This window comes from Vidua chalybeata, chromosome 19 (assembly GCF_026979565.1).
Source record: "Vidua chalybeata isolate OUT-0048 chromosome 19, bVidCha1 merged haplotype, whole genome shotgun sequence".
Lineage (NCBI taxonomy): Eukaryota > Metazoa > Chordata > Aves > Passeriformes > Viduidae > Vidua > Vidua chalybeata.
In genome coordinates this window covers 1403742-1426611 of record NC_071548.1, presented here as the reverse complement: position 1 = coordinate 1426611, position 22870 = coordinate 1403742, and the positions used below count along the sequence as shown (strand labels likewise).

General features: G+C 47.4%; 1 protein-coding gene across 4 annotated transcripts in view; it reads left to right on the top strand.

The window, feature by feature from the left end:
• The window catches only part of DNAH9 (dynein axonemal heavy chain 9), a 71370-nt gene that overhangs the window by 8655 nt on the left and 39845 nt on the right, over positions 1 to 22870 (top strand). For 2 of the 4 annotated variants that reach the window (XM_053960080.1, XM_053960084.1), the window contains 6 exons: positions 29 to 233; positions 3008 to 3172; positions 5775 to 5915; positions 8057 to 8227; positions 9224 to 9346; positions 20577 to 20770. In XM_053960080.1, coding sequence (XP_053816055.1) covers positions 29 to 233; positions 3008 to 3172; positions 5775 to 5915; positions 8057 to 8227; positions 9224 to 9346; positions 20577 to 20770 — 999 coding nt within the window. Of the gene's footprint in view, positions 1 to 28; positions 234 to 2830; positions 2916 to 3007; positions 3173 to 5774; positions 5916 to 8056; positions 8228 to 9223; positions 9347 to 20576; positions 20771 to 22870 lie in introns of those variants that run through there. The other 2 variants (XM_053960081.1, XM_053960082.1) reach the window with 2 other exon arrangements.

Below are 22870 nucleotides of genomic sequence, written 5' to 3'. Positions count from 1 at the left end.
GCTGACGCTCCTTCTGCTGAAATCCCAGGTACGTCAAGATTGGGGACAAGGAGTGTGCCTTGCACCCTGCCTTCCGTCTGATCCTGCACACCAAGCTGGCAAACCCCCACTTCCAGCCCGAGCTGCAGGCCCAGTGCACCCTCATCAACTTCTCTGTCACCCGCGACGGCCTCGAGGAGCAGCTGCTGGCGGCCGTGGTGCGCCTGGAGAGACCTGACCTGGAGGAGCTCAAGGTCAGCACCTGGGAATTGTCTCTGGGAGCAAGCAAAAATCATCAGCAGCATTGTTATTACACTTATAATTTAATTAAAATTAGTGTAATTGTAATTATTGTAATTATGAATGTTGTTATTGATATTGTTGTTAGTATTGTTGTTATCGGTCTACACTCAGAGACCTGACCTGGAGGAGCTCAAGGTCAGCACCTGGGAATTTTCTCTGGGAACAAGCACAAATCATCAGCAGCATCGTTATTACACTTATAATTTAATTATAATTAGTGTAATTGTAATTATTGTAATTATGAATGTTGTTATTGATATTGTTGTTGATATTGTTGTTATCGGTCTACACTCAGAGGCCTGACCTGGAGGAGCTCAAGGTCAGCACCTGGGAATTGTCTCTGGGAGCAAGCACAAATAATTTAAGTATAATTATATAATATTTATAAATAATTATAATTTAATTATAATTATTATAATTATTAATATTGTTATTAATATTGTTGTTGGTCTACACTGAGAGGCCTGACCTGGAGGAGCTGAAGGTCAGCACCTGGGAATTGTCACTGGGAGAAAGCAAAAATCATAATCAACATTGTTATCACAATTATAATTTAAGTATAATTATATAATATTTATAAATAATTATAATTTAATTATAATTATTGTAATTATTAATATTGTTATTAATATTGTTGTTGGTCTACACTGAGAGGCCTGACCTGGAGAAGCTGAAGGTCAGCACCTGGGAATTGTCTCTGGGAGAAAGCAAAAATAATCAGCAGCATTGTTATTAGACTTATAATTTAATTATAAGTGTAATTATAATTGTTATAATTACATTTATAATTGTAATTATTGTAATTATTGATATTGTTATTGATATTGTTGTTATTGGTTTACACTAGAGGCCTGACCTGGAGAAGCTGAAGGTCAGCACCTGGGAATTGTCACTGGGAGAAAGCAAAAATCATAATCAACATTGTTATCACAATTATAATTTAAGTATAATTATATAATATTTATAAATAATTATAATTTAATTATAATTATTGTAATTATTAATATTGTTATTAATATTGTTGTTGGTCTACACTGAGAGGCCTGACCTGGAGAAGCTGAAGGTCAGCACCTGGGAATTGTCTCTGGGAGAAAGCAAAAATAATCAGCAGCATTGTTATTAGACTTATAATTTAATTATAAGTGTAATTATAATTGTTATAATTACATTTATAATTGTAATTATTGTAATTATTGATATTGTTATTGATATTGTTGTTATTGGTTTACACTAGAGGCCTGACCTGGAGAAGCTGAAGGTCAGCACCTGGGAATTGTCTCTGGGAGCAAGTGTTGCAGTCATCATTATCATAATTCACTTTTTATTTAAATTTTTATTTCTGTTATTGGTATTTTTAATTTTTTATTTTGTTTTTAACAAACAGCATTTCACATGCCAGCTTGCAGACGTTGCTGAGCTCCTCACAAAATCAGATTTCCCTTGGATAGCAAACAGTGAGGGTTTTTTTTTCCCTTCAGCCTTCTCTTTTCTTGGTATTTTGAGAACCTTTGTACTTAATTTTCAAGGTTTTTCTCTCAAAAATTCTCTTTATTTTCCTCCTCCTCTTGTGACTGAAAGCTGAGTTTCTCATTACCTCCGTTTTTTTCTGGACTTCACAGATTTAATTTTGGAAGCAGGATTAATCTCACTTAATTTTCAGCATTTGTGGTAAAGGATTCTCTCTGTAAATATTGTCAGGCTGGCAATGTTCCTCCCACTTTGTAACAGACCAAAATATTTTCTCTCTCTCTTCATAAGTACGGCTTTAATTTCAAGGCAATTTTATAAAGAAAATCCTCCCTTCTGACGACGCCTTTAACAGTGTAACAAATATGAATAATCCTAAATATTTTCTGAGAGTGGGAATAAATTGAGCACGTGCTGAATTTATAAATGTGGGAATAAATGGGAATAAATGTTCTGCCTGGCCCGGGCTGGAACTGCCTCTCTCTTCCCAGCTCTAGCCCAGTAAGCCACTGGTGGCAGTGGGAGCCCGAGGCCAGGATGCCAAGGGAGCAGGGCAGGAGAGGCCGTGGCTCTGCCCTGAGATCTCCCCGTACCCAAAGGGCTTCACTGCTGGTTTTGCCATCAGGTTTTAACCCCGTGTTCCCCTTTGCTGGAGGGACTGGGGTGGGCTGGAGTGGTGAGAGCAGAGGTTCAGCAGGAGGGGCGAGGAGCAGCTGGGACTGGCTGGACCCCAAGAAATGAGGTCCAGGACAGGGGCAGGTTTTGGAAGTGCTTCACTCTCCAAACCAGCTGTGCTGTACAGCTGCTCACTGCCAGCTGTGCCAGCAAGGCATGAGTTTTAGAGTTTGCACCTGGATTTCATGAGTTTGTGCCCAGCTGGAATGCTGTGGAAGAGCCCTGTTAGAGGTTTGAGTCAAGCCCCACTCTCCTTTTGGTCTGCCTACCCAGAGACACAGGATATGTCTTTGAGATGGGGATAAAGGTCTTGTCTTCCTGATTCATTTCCAGTGTTTTCCTACCTTTCTAGCAAAAGGGCTCAGTTCTCCTGGTGCTCTCTGTGCTGTTCCAGGATTCTCTGAGCTGCTAGCTTGTTGGATAAGGAGTGATCCCAGAACTCTGGCCATTCCCAGGAGAGCAGGAATCAGCACTACTGGCCCATGGCAATTGTCAGTGGCAAGCCTGTTCCCATGTGAAGCTGATTCATCCTTACTTTACCACATCCTTTATGGCTAAAAATTCCTGGATTTATTATTTGCAGTCAGATCTCACAAAGCAACAGAATGGATTCAAGATCACCTTGAAAACGTTGGAGGACAACTTGCTCTCTCGGCTGTCATCAGCATCTGGGAATTTCCTGGGAGACACAGCGTTGGTGGAGAACCTGGAGACCACTAAAAGGACAGCTGCAGAGATTGTGGACAAGGTACAAAGACAGTGATAGCCTGGAGAAAGGCATGTCTGTGGTCCTTTAAGGATTTCTGGGTGGAATATAACCTCTGCTCTGCCCATCTGCTTCATGAGCAGGGAGTAGAAATTGGTGTAAATTGTAAATGCTCTCCATTCTGGAGAGCTCCAGGCCATTTAGTTCTTTGGAGCTTTTTTTTTGTGTTAAATGACCTATTTAAGACCAAGAGAAAACATTGGTTCCTGATGTAAAGACAATAAAATTTACACACTGTATCAAGGCAGCTTTAAGCTGTTCCAGCATAATCCTGGGTACATCACACTGCCTCAGTTAGGCTGGGTTTTAGTACTGACCAGGGACTGGATACATCACACTGCCTCAGTTAGGCTGGGTTTTAGTACTGACCAGGGACTGGAGTCTGAGGAGTTTGTGATCTCGAGTAAATCTGAAAGAACTCAGGTATTTCACACCCTTCCATTCCTCAGAGTATAAATCAGCATTTGTGTGAGCACAGCTGCCCTTGCTGGCTGCATGGGCTTAGGTAAATGCCCAGAGATCTTTCCTTGCCACTGAGGGAACTTGGGAAGTGCAGTTCCCGTGCCAGGATTGTCCCAGACCTCTGGTGGGGACATTCAGCTGCTTCCCTCTGCAGTCACCCCATCTCCAGATCCTGCACTTGTCCCCCCCCAGCCATGTTCTGCCTGGCCCAGGCTGGAACTGCCTCTCTCTTCCCAGCCAGTGACCAAGACACGGAGTGATCCTCCCTCCACGTTAAAAATCAGAATTATTTTCCATTCGTGATGCATTCAGCTCCCTGGGGAGGGGTTTCTTGAACCCCCAGAACAAGTGTTGAAGGGATTTTTTGATGTGGGAAGCTTGGCATCTCCCCCTTGAAGCAGGTGTTTTGGAAGTGCTTCACCCTCCAAACCAGCTGTGCTGTACAGCTGCTCACTGCCAGCAGTGCCAGCGAGGCATGAGTTTTAGAGTTTGCACCTGGATTTCATGAGTTTGTGCCCAGCTGGAATGCTGTGGAAGAGCCCTGTTAGAGGTTTGAGTCAAGCCCCACTCTCCTTTTGGTCTGCCTACCCAAAGAAAGGTGTGCAGCCAACATTTTCCTTGCTTTGGAAGTCCTCCCTGCTCTGCAGATGAAGAGCATCTGTCTGCCCCAGCTCTGGCTTTGAGTTTGCCAGAACCATTCCTGAGCCCAGCGCTGCTCGTGGGGATGTGCAAACAGGCTCATCCCAGAGATCCCACAGCAGATTAAGGCTCACCCTGTGCTTCCCTGGGGTGCCCTGCTGGCTTGTTCTGCCACAGGAAGCCTAGGAAGGGCTGGAGAGGACTTCTTGCAGTGACAGGACAAGGGGAAGGGCTTCGAGCTGAAATCAGGCAGATTTAGACCAGATGTTAGGAAGAAATTCTTAGCTGTGAGGGTGGGGAGGCCCTGGCACAGATTGCCCAGGTAAATAGTGGCTTCCCCATCCCTGGAAGTGTCCAGGGCCAGGGTGGATGGGCTTTGAGCAGCCTGGGATGGTGGAAGGTGTCCCTGAGTGGAATGAGAAGAGCTTTAAGGTCCCTTCCAACCCCAAGCATTCTGGGATTCTGTGATCCCATTGCATGGTTTGCAGGGCTGGCTGGGTCAGCACTGTCCCAGCAGCTCCTGACCAGGGTGTCAGACCTGTCTGTCCTCAGCCAGGGACTAAAATAAATCCCAGGAGGCTCAGGGGTGGCACTTCTTGCTGCTGAGGTGGAATGAAAGAACGAACAGGATCGAGGTGATGGTTCTGCCAAGAAGGTTTTCACATATCCCTCAGAGCAGCTGCAGAGCCCTGCCCAGGGGGGTTTGGTGTTGCTGAGGAAAGGCAGCAAAGGTCTGCTCTAAATTAGCAGCTCTCAGCCCTGGGGAAGCTGCCTGAGAGCAGCACTGGGGCTGCTCAGCCCAGGCTTGTTAATGGCCTGCACAGGAGGGGAGCAATTAGCACGAGAAACTCATTGATGAGAAAATGAATTCCAGTTAGCAAAGAGCAGGGAACCTAGGGAGAAGTCTGGAGGGGACTCAGGAAAACAGGGGGATTGGGCAACTGGGTGGAAAATGCAGTTAAATGGAAGGTTCCAGAGGGGGAGATGCCGGGGAGGGCAGCTCCAGCCTGGCAGGGCTGGTCCCACGGTGGTCACTTGTGGCTTGCCCTGATGGCTTTGTGGCCAGTGTCTATTGTTGAAATGGGCCCCCAGACAGGTAATAATAATAATAGACTCCATGTATTACAGAAGGTTGATTAATAATCTTTATTAAGAAACCCATTGCTCTTTTTTATACCTTAGTTTGCTACAAGTGGAATTGACTGGTCCTTTAGTTAGAACACCATCACCATTGGTTAATTAAGAAACCGCCCTTTGGTAAACAAATTTTCATAACACATTCCACATGTCCACAGTATCAGGTGTAGCAAGTTAAGAATTGCTCCTCATTCTTTTCTCCGATCTTTTCACAGCACGATGCCCGGGAAATTTATCTGCTGCTCTCTGTGGCCGGAGAGCTGCTGCCCCGCGTGCCCGCTGTGCCAGGGCTGCAGGCACTGCCCAGGGCCGTGGTGACAGGGATTGTGCCGCGTTTCCCTTGCAGGTGCAGGAGTTTAAGGCGACAGAAGGCAGGATTAACGAGGCCAGGGAGCAGTACAGGCCCGCGGCCTGCCGCGCCGCCATGCTCTACTTCACCATGACCGAGCTGCACGCCGTGCACCCCATGTACCAGTTCTCCCTGAAGGTACCTGCCCTCCTGCCCTCTGCTTCTGGGGTCCATAAAATCAGAATTGCCCTCACGGTGTCCCAGAATCGCACACGGTTGGGGTTGGAAGGGGTTTAAAGCCCACCCCTTCCTGTCCCACGCCTTCCGCCACCCCAGGTTGCTCCAAGCCCTGCCTAGAAAAAGTTGCAGCTTTAATATTCTGTGAAATGGGAAACTTTTCTTTTTGTCGTGTAAGAAAGGTGTTTTGGGGGATGGAGGGTTAAAGGAGCATTCTGGTCTACAGCTTCTTCCAAACGATTTCTTACCTTGACAAGTGACCTGGAAAAAGGAATTGAGGAGCGACTACAAAATGTTGAGCCTCACCCACAAAGAAGCTTTTCCTCCTGATAGCTGTGACTCGTTTGTTGCAGTAATTTTATCAGAAAAAAACGTACAGAATATCTTTTTGTGCCTTTTGAAAGATTCATCCCTCTCACATACATAATAGATACGGGGAGTTCCTGAGGTTTCACCTTTAATCTGTGCCTCCCATAGTTAGTTTGTTTTATGTTTTCCAGTGAACATTAGCAGCGTGTATAAATACATGGAAAATTATTGGGGGAAATGCTTTTATCTAATAAATTTTGATGACAGGTCATAAAACATTGTGTAAAGATGCACAGGGATGATTTTAGAATACTTGCCACACAGCTGGGAGCCCATTATAAATTAGAACACAAAGATTTATGTGCCGCTCTGCAGCATGTTTTAACACAATTTAAAGAAACGTTAAGCAGGAAAATGCATTCTGCAATTATTTAATAATGCATTCAGTATCAGTGTTACTTTAATTTGTTGAGGCATCATTTTTCCTTTGTAGAACCCTAAAAATAAGGCTGCCAGCACGGTCATGCCTTGTCCAGTTAGTGCCATCAGTGTGTATTGGCCTGGTTATTTCCTTTAGCTGGGCCCAGCACACGGAGCCTTTGCATCGCTAAGCAGGGCTTGGGGTTTATGCTCTTGTTAATTTTCTTTTTCCAGCTGCATTTGATAATTTGCTCGTGCTTTTAATTGGGATGACTCTGAAAGTTTTTTTGTCTTTTCTCATTTAGATCAGAAATGTTGTTGCAATAGTCCTTAACCTCTTCTATAGGAGGGTTGTTCTCGATGCAGACACCCACCCTTGAGGGGACTTCAACGACTGCTTCAGCTCACTGCTCCCTGCCCTCCTCAGCCAGCCCTTTGCTGGATCCAGACAGTAAAACACTCTTGGGATTTTAAATTTATTTTTGTTTTTAATTATTTATTTTGAGGAATTGCTCTTCTCCAAGTTGAAATATTTGTGCAGTGGGAGATGTGCTTTCCTCCTCTGCTCCACTCTGCTAAGACCCCAGCTGGAGTAGTGTCCAGCTCTGGGGTCCTCAGCACAGGAAAGGTGTGGACATGGTTGAGCAGGTCCAGAAGAGGCAACGGGTATGATTCAAGAGCCCCTCTATGGAGCCAGCTGGGAGAGCTGGAGAAAACTCCATGGAGACCTCAGAGCCCCTTCCAATGCTTAAAGGGGCTCCAGGAGAGCTGGAGAAGAGCTGGGGACAAGGGATGGAAGGACAGGGCACAGGGAATGGCTTCCACTGCCAGAGGGCAGGGATGGATGGGAGATTGGGCAGGAATTCTTCCCTGAGAGGGTGGGGAGGAGCTGGGATGGAATTCCCAGAGCAGCTGTGGCTGCCCCTGGATCCCTGGAAGTGTTTGAGGCCAGGTTGGACGGAGCTTGGAGCAGCCTGGGACGGTGGAAGGTGTCCATGGCAGGGGTGGAACTGGACGTGCTTGTGTTGGAGTTTTTCCCCATGGAAGCCGTTCTGGAGTCTGTTTCCTCTGGGAGCTCCACTCTCTGCTGGCTCCGCACTTGCAGAGGAAGTGGCTGTGTCATCCCAACAGCAGCACGCTGGGCACAGACACATCTCCTGTACCCTTGTGTGGCAGTTCCCTGTGCCCTGGGGATGACATCCCTGGGATGTCACCACTGCCAGGTGTCCCTGAGGAGCGGCCACAGGCAGAGCCAGGGGCTGCTCGGTCTCTGTGTGCTCCCTGAGTTGGCATCACTGTGACACCTCAGAGGCACCCAGGGGCGTGCAAAGGGCATCTCCCACTCCCCCTTCCCGCTGTGTCTCCCCTCCCAGGCGTTCCACGTGGTGTTCCAGAAGGCCATGGAGAGGGCAGCTCCTGCTGAGAGCCTGGCAGGGCGGGTGCTGAGCCTCACGGACAGCATCACCTTCTCCGTGTTCCAGTACACGGCCCGGGGGCTCTTCGAGAGGGACAAACTGACCTTCAGTGCCCAGCTCACCTTCCAGGTACCAGCACCACCCCGGGCACCTTGTGTGCCAGGCTTCACTGCCAGAGCAGCCCGTGCAGGGGCTCCAGGCTTGACTGTCTTCTCTGGGAATCACAGAATCACCGAGGTTGGAAAAGCCCTCCCAGCCCAGTGAGTCCACCCTGATCCCCACCCTGTCCCCAGCCCAGAGCTCTGAGTGCCACCTCCAGGAATTCCTTGGACACCTCCAGGGATGGGCACTCCAAACCTCCCTGGGCAGTTCCAATCCCTGAGCTCCCTTTCCATGGGGAAATTCCTGCTGCTGCCCACCCTGAGCCTGCCCTGGCCCAGCCTGAGGCCGTTCCCTCTCCTCCTGTCCCTGTTCCCTGGGAGCAGAGCCCGACCCCCCCGGCTGTCCCCTCCTGTCAGGAGCTGTGCAGAGCCACAAGATCCCCCCTGAGCCTCCTTTTCTGCAGGCTGAGCCCCTTCCCAGCTCCCTCAGCTGCTCCTCACAGGATTTATTCCTGCCAGTAGCAGGCACAGATGCCGGGTTGGATTTCAATTATGCTGACAAAGGTTATTTGAGAAATTCCTGCTTGCAGGACATGCAGAAGATGGCAAAGCAAACGGGCCTGGAAGGGCTCTTGCACTGAACCTAAAGAAGTGCTTGCTGCAGAGCTGCTGGCCCATGTCCACGGTGTTTGTATAATTTCTATTTTTTTTTTGTCCAATCTGGCTCTGCTGCCAGGGCCTTCTCCTCAGGGTGCTCTCCACCCACATGGAACTCAGCCTTTACCACATAGTTTTCCCAACTTTTTTCCTGTCCTCTTGCAATCTCCACACTCATTCCTGGTCCTCTTTTGGGACACCCAGAGCACTTACAAGCTGTGTCCATCACACCTCTCCAGCACGGGGCACTCCGTACATTTCAGCCACGCGTTTTTCAAGCACTTTAATTGAATAAATAATCTGCTGGATTTTGTTGCTGCTCTGGATCCTGGCTGCTCTAGGAGATCTTGTTTGTTTGGAATTACAGATACTTCTGATGAATAAAGAAATCGACCCAGCAGAACTGGATTTCCTGCTCAGATACCCAGCACAGCCCGGAGTCACGAGCCCCGTGGAGTTCCTGTCTGACCATTCCTGGGGAGGAATCAAGGTACCTGATCCACAGGAAACCAGCTCCCCTTATCTCCTCTAAAAACCCTTCAGAGGGTCCTTGTGGCATTTGGTGAACAAGGTCTGCCTTTGAGGGGCCACAGGCATGGGGAGTTCTGCAGGTCCAACACGGATTTTGAGGGCTCTTCCTATGCCCTCATGTGTGTCCCCAGGAAGATGGTTCTTCCCTCTGAGATTTAGGCTTCTCCCTGTTAGACCAGGCTGAGAATACCCTCAGGGGTTTGTGGCTGTGGTTTGTAAAGGACATGGAGATGCCCCTGTGTTTGGAAATAATTGGGAATTTCTGCAGGGATGTGCTGGGCTTGGAGCTGTGACAGATGCCAGACCTGCAGGGAAATTCTGTCATGGGAATGGCACCAGCCATGTGTTTGGAGTGAGAAGGGAGGAAAAGCACCCCAAAAAGATGAGAATTATCCCACACTTGCTCCTCTTTGTCAACAAATGGGAAATGTGCTGCCTTTGGACCTGATTTATAAGGGTGAGGTTTGTTTTCTGAAAAGGATCCAAATATTCTCCACCTTGTTCATTCCCACCTTGCTGGAGCTGGGATTGTGTCTCCTGTCTGGCTGTGGTGCTGGTCAGTCTCTGGCATCTGTGGTTGTGAGTTTGTGGGCCCCAAGTTGGGGAACTCCCTGGGGGCTCCCCTGGCAGGGGAGACCCTCCTGGAGCAGCTCTGTGTCAGGAACCAGAGATGCATTGGACTTTTTCTGTCTTCAGCTTCTGTTTATTGTTATCAAAACTTCAGCACTCTGCATGCAGGAAAAAAACAGCACAAAAATGGCCAACAATCTCATGTTACCAGGCCTTTTAAGTCTAATCAAAAACTAAGCTACCTAATTAAGAAGTGACACCTAAATTATTTCCCTTTCTAACCCAATAACTGACCCCTACAGACCCACAATGAGGATTTTTCTGCCCAATTACAAGTTACCACCTAAACCCAAGAAGAAGAAGAAAGGAGAATGGAACTCAAGACAACACCCTATACCCTCCATCTTGTATCCATCTATAACATACTAAAAATCCTAAAACCTAAATTTCTCACCCGTGTGACACACTACACTACTCTCTACAACCTCCACAATCTATTTCACACTTTTGTGGTTTCTGGTTTACCTTGAGGCTTTGGAAGTTTTCTCCATGAATGAAGGTCAGAGTCAGTGCTCCCCTGGGGGTCAGGACACCCCAGAGCAGACAGAGAAATATTCCCGGTGCCCTGGGTTTCCACATGTGGTGATGTGAGAATGAGTTTTATTTACAGCATGTTTTCTCTGTGGGACGTGAGGACACGGGTTGGTGCTGGGTTGATGGTTGGACATGGTGATTTTAGAGGTTTTTCCCAACCTTTATGATTCTGTGACTCCTGCAGGTGGTACAATCCCCAGACACACACCTGCTGGGTTTGCACGGAGTTTTCTTTGTGAGGTCACCGCTGCTGTGCTGCCAGTCCCCCTCCGTGGGGCTGAAATGGCCTTTCCTCTTCCCTCTGTGGTTCCCTTCATCGCGAGCCCTTCCCACTCAGCCTCCTCTTCCCCACTGGAGGAGCTTTGTGGAATCTGTGGTGCTGCTGTGCATGGGAAGGTTTCCAGGTGTGCTGCACACCTCAGGTGTCCTCAGCCTGCACTCAACAGCCCCAGAAACTGCCCAAGAGTCACTGCCCAGTCATCTGCACTAATTTTATGGATTTCAGGGCTTTCTGATAGTGAATTCTGCATTATCAGATAACAAATACCTTTCAGATTGTCTTTTGTGATGACTGTACTATTGATTTTGCTGTAAATAATATGTTTGGTGTCAACTTTTATTAGTGTTTGTGTTGATGTCTGTTGGTTTATTAACCTCTGAGGTTTTGGCAATTCTAGTTACTTGAGGCATGGGTTTAGTAAAATAATATTTTGTCACAGACTGCTATAATTAGGTTAATTAGTCATGGATTCTACACAGTTCATTAGCAGGCTAAAATCTCCTTTTCTTATATCAAGAAGATTAAATGCTATAATAAATTGTTTCTTCAACAAAGCTTGAACGAAGTACACTTCAAATTTATATTTCAAATTCAAAGTGAAATTTAGCATTCTGCTGATTTTTCACAGAAACATTGCAAATGCTCCAGCCCAAAGGACTCCTTTTGCCACGGGGTTCTGGCCAAGATAGTGCCAAAAGAAATCAATATTGATATTTGTGGCCCATTCTGAGCCTCCCACTTTGGGCACATTAACTTCCAAGGAAACCTCATTAAATGTGGAGGGTTCTGGGCATGCAACTGGCCTTGTGTGACTTGACTTATTATTTATTGTTGGGGGTTGATTAATAATATATAGAGGCCAATAATCCTTTGCAGTTGCTTGGCTGTTTGCAGCTCGTGGTGCTGGAGCGTCTCATTTAGGAAGCACTCATTTATGATTTAGTTTTCCAGCTTCTTTCAAGTTCAGCACAAAGTTTCACAGAGCCTTTTGCTGTGACCTGTGTGCCAGGGAAGTTTGGTATTCACTCCTGGATGAAGAAACCCACGGCCATGGCCAGAAGGAGGTGGTTTGTAGGGAAAGGTAATAGCTTTAATTATATCTGCTGAGAGACCTGGGGAAATAGGCACATTTCAGGCTCTTTGGTGCTTCTTTAAAGCTGAAACAGCAATCGAATTCGAGCTAAAGGCTGAGAAAAGCTGCTCTGAGATTGCCTTGGTTCTGTTCATCAGTCAGACGTGTGGGAGGGAATGGTACCTGTGGAGGAGCTCTGCCTGGCTCTGGAGCAGGGGAGATGTTAGCAAAGGGCACAGTCATTGCCTCGGTGCCACTCCTGCCTGTGGGTTATTGAATGTTAGCTGAGAGCAGGAAGGGCACAGAATTTTGTCATTTAATTAAAGCAGTGCCTTTGCTGACTCCCTGGCTTTGCTGCTCAGTGGAGTTGGTCATTTCAGTCCTAAGGCCTCTCATTTGCAGGGGCTTAGCAGTGATCCCTCGGGAAGGCAAAAGTGTTCTTTTGTTCCTGTAATGAGGTTTTCTCTCTCTTTTCAATTTCCTTTATTGCAGCCTGTTGTGCTGTTCTCCCCCTCTGTGCTCCCAGAGTCTGCCTTGAAAGTTTTGATTTCTGTTGGTACTTCTGAAAGCATTTTCTGTGTCCGTGCACAGCTGGCCATGTTTCCTGGCTTGGCTGGTGGTTTCCTCACCAGTAAATGTGTGGACACACCTTAGGGCACAGTGCTGCTGCTGCTGCATGTGCCAGGTGCAAATGCCATTTGGGAATTCTCGCTGTGTGGTTGAATTAGCACAGAATCCATGCAGAGATTGTCCTCTGGAGGGTGAGTATTCTCTGAATTCATCTCTGAGTTGTTGCCCTGTGGTCCTTTGAACCTTGTGTGAAGGCAGGCTGCCCTGTTGGGCTGTTCTTGGTTATCCCCAGGGCAAGGACAGACAGCTCCTGTCGTGGCTCTTCTCTGAGCATGATGTTGAAATGATATAATTTGGTTTTAGGGTCTTCTTTAGGGTCTTTGCTTGGTCTTTCAGACTGTATCCAGATTAAGCAGCAAGATGAGCCAGCAGTTGTTTGCTGCCCTGGCAGCATCTGACTGCACACAGTGAAACTCCCCTGAGCCCCCAAAGCAGAGCCACCTCACCTCCCTGGGCAGCTATTGCAAATGCAGGTGAACCTGGTGGGAAGAAATGCTGATGTCTGACTCCAGCTCAGAAGGCTGAATGATTTCTTTATTATAACTATGCTATCATACATTAATATACTATTTAAAGGAGATACTAAAACTACAAACCTACTTGTTCTAACTCCCATCTCTAACTAACTCACAACTCGTGCCCCTCTCTGGGAGTGCAGCCACAGGTGGGTTGGATTGGATTGGATTGGATTGGATTGGATTGGATTGGGTTGGATTGGATTGGATTGGATTGGATTGGATTGGCCACCAGGCTCAAACAATCCTCACCAGAATCCAACCAAGCAATCACCCCAGGTAAACAATTCTCCAAACACATTCCACACGGGAAAAACAAGGAGCAGAAATAGAAAATGTTTTCTCTTTCTCTCTGTGCTCCTCTATGAACAAATCCTGAGAGAGAGAAGAATGTGCCTGCCACAGGCAGCCCTGCAGTGTCCTGCCCTGGGTTGTGCCCAGCCGCTTCCTGAGAGCAGGAGACCTCACCAAAGCCTAAGATGAGCCAGCAGGACACTGGCTAATTGTGTGGCTCATCCTGAGCTGTGCCTGGCCACCTCCTGGAGGCACAGCCTGAGGAGCAGATGAGCAGGGAGGGAGCAGCACCTTCCCCTCGCTGTGCTGGGCTCTGAGACCCAGGCAGAAACTCCTTCAGCCCATGTCTGACCCAGCCTTACTCTGGAGCAGCCCTGTGGCTGTGGGTTTAGGCCTGAGTTTAGACCCTGTGCCCATCAGTGGCTCAGGCACAGCCTCACACGGGGCACGGTCACACCTTCTGCCCACACCAGGGGTGCAGCAGAGCCCTGGCTGTGTGCCTGGCACAGACCACTCGAGCATCCCCTGGGCAAGCTGGGCTCTTCTGCAGCTTCCCCACTGCTGATGGAGCCACTGGCTGTGCCCTCGTGGTCTTCAAAACCAAAACTTTTTGCTTTTGGCCAAAGGCAGGAGGTGAGGGTTGTTCTGGGGGTTGTTCCCCCCTGAGTTCTCCCAGCTCCAACCCTGTGGCTCCCCGTGGTGCACGTGGCTGTCCCCGTGTCCGGCTGTTGCCAGGAGCCTCGGCTGGCTCCTGGGAGCTGGAAATGTGCATTTCCCCAGCCTGATTTCCTTTGTGATGTTTCCTGCAGTGCCTCTTCAGCGCTGAATGCAGATGTGTCCCACGGGATAAGTGCAGCGAGTTAATGCACAGCAGGAGTACACCTGGCCGGCCTGGATTACTTCTTAGCCCAATCATTTCCCTCATCTTTTTCTGAAGAGGAAGAATTTTCATTATGTAGATATGAAAACGCCACTGAAAGGGCATTGTTTAATAAATGTGATGTTGAATAATGAGCTCTAAATACTGAATGCAGCTTTCGAGGAGGAGAACAGCCCTAGACAAAGTCGTATATTAACTCCATATTTATAATTTTGCAGAATGCAGATGATAGGATTGCGTATGTGGCTTATGAGATAAAATACCAAATCATATATTTTGCATCTAAGAAAACTGGATTTTTTTTTTTTTTTTGGACAAAAGAACAAAAATCGCTCTTCCAACTTTCACTTCTTGCACTTTTTAGATGAGGAAATTTTTCATTCTTCTCCAAGATTCATTGTGGCACAATCTGCTGCATACATTGTGCTCTCTGTGCATATGCAATGTCCTTTGATCAGGCTGGTCAGACACGAAAGGCTCGCAGCTCACAGCTTCCCTCCTACATCCAGAATTATTATAGTGCCAGAAAATCATAGTGTTAATTAAATATCTTCCATTAACTCAGTTCTTCAGATGTACAGCCTTTTAGAGCATCTTTGATAGAAAACATTGATTGTGACACTTCAATGGGCATTTATCTGCTCTCATCTAGAAGTTTCCTAAGGACATTCTTCTGTCCTCTGTATCAAGTCTCGGAGAAATATTCCCAATGTCTCACAGAAATGCTACTTGAGAAGGTTTTACCTTTTTTTCTCCCCTTTTCTTTTCTAACCTGCTGGCTAACGATCTGATGCTTATCTGAAATATGGCAGAGATTGTGATCGCATCAAATATTTAAGGACGCACTTTGTCGGTTTGATTGCAGAGTGGAAATTGAGTTTTTCTGGATGCTCTAAGCCTCTGACTTTCCCTCTCAATCCTCCCTGATACAAAGCCTGCTGTCGTCTGAGCATTTGGAGTGTAAAAGCCTCTTCACCCTCTAAATGGGAGGCAAGGGAAGCAATGGCTTCATCTGCCCTTGGGTCACACCAACCCCAGGCTGGGGCAGAGGGGCTGGAAAACTGGGAAAGGCCCTGGGGGTGCTGGAGACAGAGCTGTACATGAATCCAGGTGTGCCCAGGTGGGCAAGAGGCCAGTGGCACCTGGGCTGTGGCAGCAGGGCCAGGGCAGTGCCCGTCCCCTGTGCTGGCACTGCTGGGGCACCTCCAGTGCTGGGGACAGCTCTGGGACAGGAAGGACATGGAGGGGCTGGAGCGTGTCCAGGGAAGGGATGGAGCTGGGAAGGGGCTCAGCCTGGAGAAAAGGAGACTCAGGGGGAACTTCTGGCTCTGCTCAACTCCCTGACAGGAGGGGACAGCTGGGGGGTCAGGCTCTGCTCCCAGGGAACAGGGACAGGAGGAGAGGGAACGGCCATGTGGATGTGGCATTTGAGGACCTGGTGCTCTCAGAGGTCCTTTTTAACCTAAACAACTCTCTGATTCAGTGCTGAAGGACGTGTTGGAGCTCCTCTTTGTGTGACAGAGCCCTCTCCCTGGTTCCTTTCCCTGCCTCTGGTGGTTCACGTGAGGAGCTGTGGAGATTGCAGACCCAGTGCTCAGCTCAACTCTGACTGGCAGTGACCTCTGGGTAAAAACCAGAGCTCTCCCTGGGTTGGGGAATGTGAGATGGCCTTTTTTGGAGGCTCTCATGGCCTGTGTTTCATTCCCACAATGTGAGCACAGAGCATCAGTGCACCCCAGTACCCCAACAGGAGCCCTGGGGCCACTCTCTCAGATGCCTGAAAACACAACTGTGAGAAGAGACTGAGCAGAGGGAAAGGGGAAAAGTTCTGTCTGAGCACCTCAAGACTGAGAGGCCAGGGAGGTCTGCTCTCCAAGAGTGTCCTCTGGAAGGGAAAAAGCAGTTGGCTCCCCGTGTCAGAAAAGAGAAGAAATGTGCAGGAAATATTCACAGCAGGCAGTGGACCCTGAGAGCTTCCCACCTCTCAAGAGGACACCTGGAACAGCTGCTCCAGCTGAATCCTGACTTCTTGCAGACCATGGGATGTATTTTCTCTTTCAGTTTTGCTGTGCATTGGACCATTTGGGATTTATAACAACCAAATCCAGGAAAGTTTTCAGAAATACACAAGTACCAACTTTCAGCTGCCCTCGGGGATCCATGCCCAGCTTCTGGTTCTGGCTGTGTGTCCCTGATTGCTGAGAGGCATCCAAGAGTGAAGAGGAAAGATGGAAAGCATGGCTTGGGAGAAGAGCCTGACTTTGCGAGGCCCGTTCTCAAACCCACTTGAACAACCTTTTTAGAAAATGCAGAGAAAATGTCAACATGAACCCATCTGGGAAACATCTCAGGCAAAACGAGGAAAACATGGTGGGTGGCTGTAAGCAAGGAGAACACAAAGATTGTGACTAAGTCTCATTTCCTTTACTGACCTTTCCCATCAAGTGGAGCTGGCTCTAAGAACGCACTGCTCGGAAGGAGATGAGTGCTGAAGCCATTGTTCCCCAGCTTATGATTTTTCACTGGAAATTTTCTGAGGAAAGGTGCTGAGCTCCGACCCATCGCTCATCAGACTGCTTGTGGTGTCCACCCTGCATGTTGTGATGCCCTGGGACCCTGCAGATAAACAGGGTGGGTTTGTACAGCGATGTGGTGAGGCTCTGCACACCTCCTGTCCCCATTAAAATGTAGGAGTTTGAAGGGAGACAGGGGCATACAGTGCCTTGAGCTTGTCAGTCAGCTTTTATGAAAGAAATAAGGAGGGTTAAAATAACATTTTTGTGCTGAAAGTTGATTGAAGCTTGGCAAACCCCATCAAATCTTTATTTTCACCTTGGTAGAGATTTTTTTTATGAGTTAAATTATTCAGGTAGGGCGGCTAAACAGAAAATAACACCTTCAGTGTATGAATAATACAGCCCAAAACCTAGGATGGGAGAGACTGTAAATAATCCATCATCTGCTACATTAATTCCTCTAGTTAACAGTAGTATTTAAATGGAGCAATTCATCTGCCTGTACGTCTTTTTCCTGAATGATCCAATCTATCAATTGAGGCCAGGTGCAGCTCTGGCTTTGCCATTCTTCCAGGAGCTGTCATTTTCCAGCTGTGGGGATGCTGCTTTTCCTAAAGACTCCTGGACCAGCTGCAGAAAATGAAAGAAAGGAATAATGAATGTTAGCTGAAATGTGCCCATGGACAGTGTAAGACCTTTACAAAGTGCTTGGGGGAATCACAGAATTGTAGGGTTGGGAAGGTTGGAAAAGATCTTCAAGATCCTCGAGTCCAACCTTCCCCTGAATCCCACCATGGTCACCAACCCCCACCACAAAATTCACCCACGAGCCACTCCAAAGCCCTCAAGCCCACCAAGGACCTCTGTGGATCTCTGCTTAAAACCTGTGTAACTCAATTCATAAATTCCACAGCTCCTTAACTCTGCAAGTGCAATTGTGACTAATCACCAGGATTTAATCATCTCGCCAATTATTAGAACTGGGAGAATATGAAATATCATTTCTTTCCAGTGTTGTCAGGTTGTGTGATTTTTGTAGAGAGACGTTTGATGTTCAGTGTGTTCCCTACAGAATGTAATTTTTTAAAGCAGAGGCACAAGTTTTTTTTAAAGAAAAGCAAGATATGTTAATAAAAACTGAAAGTAAAAACCAGATATAAGCTGAAGCCTCAAATGGCAATGATAGCTCTTACGAAAACCCTCAACTTCCTTTATTTTGATTTTCTTCTGTCTTTTAAAATGCAGTCCTGTGGCTGCTGGGGAGGTGGTTACAGACTGGGTGTTAGGAGTGTTCTGACAGCTCTGCCTTTACTGGCTCTGTTTTATTTTCATCCTGTTTGTGTCAGTACAGGGCTCAGCAATGAGGTGATTTTGTCCTGCCAGAGCTGTTCTCTAGCCAGGTGACTCTGAGGAGGGGTGATTTAATTATGGAAATATTTTAAAATGCAAAACAATATATTTTTTTTTTAAAGGACTGAGGTTTTTTTCAGAACTGAGGGGAAGACAACATGGGGTTAACATCTGTGTTTGGGTTATGTCAAGGTTTTATAACATCTTATGAAGCAACACCTAAACTTGAGGCCAGTTTGAGCAGATGGCTTCCCTAGAACAGTTGCCTTTAGTGATCAGAGCAAGTGTTCCCTCTAATAAATGTCCAGAACTTGTTGTGCTGTGTCTGGCAGCAGGAGATTCCTCGTGTGCAGCAGCAGTGACAGCAGCCCTGTGGAGCTGTTCTCTTCTCCAAGGACTCCTCTGGACTCGGAGGGTTTCCTCTCCTCCCTGTCACCACCACAAAGATCCCCCCGTTCCCTCGGATCCTTGGCCGTGTGTGGAGAGCACTCCCAGGCTCTGTGGTGGCATCCAGGATTCCTGTCCCGCAGGCAGTGCCTGATCCATGCTGTGTTTCCCGGGAGAGCTCTGCCTCTGGGGATGTGTGAGCCCCACGGAGCTGCTGACGCTCCAGCTCCACAGAAACGCTGCTTCTCACTGACACCAGAGCTGTCAGAGAAACCCGAAGTGATAAAGCAACTTGTCTGTGACTCACTGAATGAAAAACCACTTTCTCTGAGAAGATGGTGGATCCTCTCCCTGACATGGTATGGGGAGCCCTGTTTTGCTGGAAAAGTCTCATTTTGAGATACGAAAGCCCCTCCTGTTTCCATCCACCAGAGGTGATCACAGTGTGGGCTGCAAAGACAAGAGCTCCAGTCCTCCAGCCCTTTGGATCATTTTCTATTTTCACCAATATTTTTTGTCTTTCTCAATTTCCATGACAACTCTAAGTGACAAAAGTACTTTTCATTATGTGGACAAAAATAGATAGCCTGCACAGGTTGATGTGCAGTTCCCATCTGCTGCCCCAATGTACCACTCCTGCCTGGGAACAGGGATCCTTCAGTGCTGGACTAAGTTTCTTGGAAAAAATTCACAACAGGGGTATTGAAAAGCAATTAATATTCACAGAAAGATTACTGATCAAGAGACCTTTCACTCCACTGGCTTTTAAATAGAAGCATCTCCCATTAATACCATCACTTCTAATAAATGCTATTAACATTGTTGGCTAATGACAATTTTAGTGTTTATTTATATAATACAGAGGTTTTATTTGCAATTAGAGCTTTCATGATTTTGCAATGTGTTGTTCAGGGAGAGAGGGAGACCATCATTCCTGATTACACATCTGTCATTTAGTCAGAAAAAAGCAATTTTTCAGAGTCTCCCTTGTTAACATCAGCCAAGAGACTTCTCGAAGCAGCAGCAGCAGCCAAAGTTCTGAAGTGATATTTTAAGTGAATCACGTCAAAAGTCAACAGTGAGAAGATGTTTTATATGAGCACTTGCACTGAGAATTCCCCGAATTCAACATTTGCCGTTGTATTTTACTCAGCCAAGAGAGGTGCACTGACAACATTTACTGCTGCAAGGACCAGGGCTTGGCAGGTCAGAACCTGTGCCATCATTCCTGGGAATTTCAGTTTCTCACCTTCAGTGCTCTGGATTCTGCCTTTTCACAGAAATCGGGATACGGCGCTGGATTTGGAGCAAGTCCTTCTGTCGCTGACATTTCTCCTTGTTAGTGCAAATCCACACAGGGAAACAACAGCTGTTGAATCACTCTTTGCTCACAGTCTCCATGGAATTCTCTGGATCCCTGGGAATTTGGCATGGGGATGATGCCTGGAGAGGCTCCTGCCTGGAGCAGAGGTAAAGGAATAAAGCAGGGATTTATGAAAAGGCCTCAAAGGACACACCTTGGGCAGCACAAGAGCCCAGCCAGGGCTGCACCCAGGATGGACTCAGAGTCACGAGTTCTCACACTTTTATGAGTTCTGCTCCATTTCCACACTGGGGTTCACTGCCCAATTCCAGCTCCAGGTGATGCAGTCCCACCCTCCCAGGCTGCTCTCCTCCATTCCCTGCTGTTTGCACTTTTTGGGGCTGGAGCTGCAGCGCTGTCCTTGGTTGTGGGGCTGGGAAAGGATTGTTGTGTGTGCCTGAGCTGTGAGGAGAGCTGGCTGACACTTCATGTGGAGTTCAGAGTTATTTCCCAGTGCAGTGCAGAGCCTGGGAAATCTGAAAGCTCCAAACAGGAGAGGAGAATTCTTCCATTTTTGGGTAATGAACAGGGTGTGCTGGTTGATGCCAAAATCTTTCATCCTTCCCTGGACTGAACCTTCCAAGGAGAATGGACAAAATCTGGTCCTGGTGGGTTTCTGGCTGTGGTTGCCAGACTCCAGCTCCCTGGTGGAGCAAAACATGAGGAGTCAGTAGAGTTAGAAAAACGGTTCAGAGGCACATAGGATTGCTCTTCCTGACATTCCTTGAATTTTTCCAGGCTCTCTCATCCATGGAGGAATTCAGAAACCTGGATCGGGATATTGAAGGGTCTGCAAAGCGGTGGAAGAAGTTTGTTGAGTCTGAGTGTCCTGAGAAGGAGAGGTTCCCCCAGGACTGGAAGAACAAGTCAGCCCTGCAGCGCCTGTGCATCCTGCGAGCCCTGCGGCCCGACCGCGTCCCCTGCGCCGTCAGGTGGGCCTGGGGGCAGCTCTGGGCTGGGCTGGGCTGGGTGGGCAGCAGGGGGAATTCAGGGATGTGCTTGGAGTTGTGAATGTCAGCACGTTTTTAGGGTGTGAGTTCTGCAGCGTGGTTTCCTATCAGGGGTCTTGAATGAACCCAGTGAGGGTGGGAGGCACCAGCACAGGGTGCCCAGAGCAGCTGTGGTGCCCCTGGACCCCTGGCAGTGCCCAAGGCCAGGCTGGACAGGGCTGGGAGCAGCCTGGCACAGTGGGAGGTGTCCCTGCCCATGTGATGATCCCTAAGGACCCTTCCAGCCCAAACCGTTGTGTGATTCTTTGATCTCTGAACCATGCAAGGCAATCAGCACACTGGATTTAAGTGGAATTTCCTGCCTAGCGGGACCCAAGCTCACTGCCACAACCAGGGTGAGGGGCAGACCTGCCAAGTCAGAAATGAGCATCACCACACAGCTGTTACACATCTGCTGCAGTCTGAGCTCAGGAACATCCATTTTAGTTACTAGATCAGTTTGGGCATTCTCTACCAGAATAAGAGTAGAAGTAAAGAAAAGTCTTATAGAGGTTTTCTCTTCTCTTTTCTTTTCTTTTCTTTTTTTTTTTTTTCCTGTAAAATGCAAAATTTATGTGCTGCTGGTTCTGAAAGTTGTAGTGGTAAATAATGTAGTGAAGGTAACTGGGCGAGGCTAAACTTCCTGAAGTTATGCAAAAGCAACCTCCTCGTTCCAGGACAAACTAAAGGTCTTTCTCTCCCTGAGGACCTGTTTTTCCCTTCTCTGGCCAGTGTTTTGGCATTTCTGTGTCTCTCACGCTCCCGTTTCTCCAGTAGTTTATATTCCTGCACCACCTGATGTGCACACAGCAGGGTGTTTTACTCAGTGTATGAACTACGTCTATTTGTGCCTCAAGGTTCACAGAAAAACAGAGACAAGACTGAGTGAATCTCCCTGTGGTCACTGTTACCATTTTTTATTAGAATAAATACTACAGTTTATCATAATACTGATACTAATCCATCTTTTTTCATTTCTTACTCTTATGGCCGGATTCTCCACGTGTCTCTCAGCTGAAAATATTGGTTTTCCTGTTGTTGTTTAGCTTGAGTAAAATAAGCTCTTGGAATTTATAGGTGCATTTATGCAACTATAATTCATTTCTTTCTTACTCAGAAATAACAGGAACATCAAATTTCAGCCCCTTTCCTGTCTCTTTTTTATGAAAAGGGAATCCAAGTTCAAAAGCTTGGCTGGATATTTTTAGGGTATGGGCACGTCAAGCTTTTCTGTTTGCACAGGAGTATTTGAATGGGTTTTTGTATTGTTTTGTTTTGTTTCTTATCTCGAAGTGCAAACAGTAACAGTTCACTGAGCCTTCCCCAGGACTCTGGGGACTCTTCTTGAAGTACAGCTCAGTCATCAATATCTCAGTGTGCCAACATGAAACACCTCACTGGCGACCATGGACATCGTGGCCTGTCCAAACCTTCCCACCTCTCCCTGACCGGTCCGTGGGTGCATTTTGGGAGTGATATTGTAGCCCAGCCACAGGTGGCATGGGAGATTTTAGGTGCCCTGGAATATCCCAGCCTCATTTCCAGCTGCTGTTCAGCTCTAAGCCCCTTTGTGTCCCACCTCACGTGTACCTGCTCCGTGATGATGGTGTAGGATTTCTTTGGGATTTAAGATGATCCAAGCCTGCACAGGCCCTGGGAAGTTGGGTGCTCCAGCCACTCTTCCTGGGATCTTCCAGCAGATCCCTGGGGATGTTTGTCCAGTCTGGTTCTTTCCCTAAGGAGTGATCAGGAGAAGCCCCTGACTCACTCCTTAGAGCTTCAGGGCCAGCAGTGCACCAGCAACTGTAATTTCCTGAGAAAGGATTATCCCCTGTAAATCTCTTTCCCCCTTCAATCTTACTGAAGAACATCAGCAAAAAGCTTCTTGTAGCACCTTGTGTCTCTGAGACCCCAAGGCAGTTTCAAAGAGCTGAGATGTGAAGTAAAACAAGAGTGTTGTGATCTTAAATCTGATGGGCTTGGTTAAATTTTGTGACCTGAGCCTTTCCAGCAGCAATTTACCAAATCTTGGCCCTCAACAGA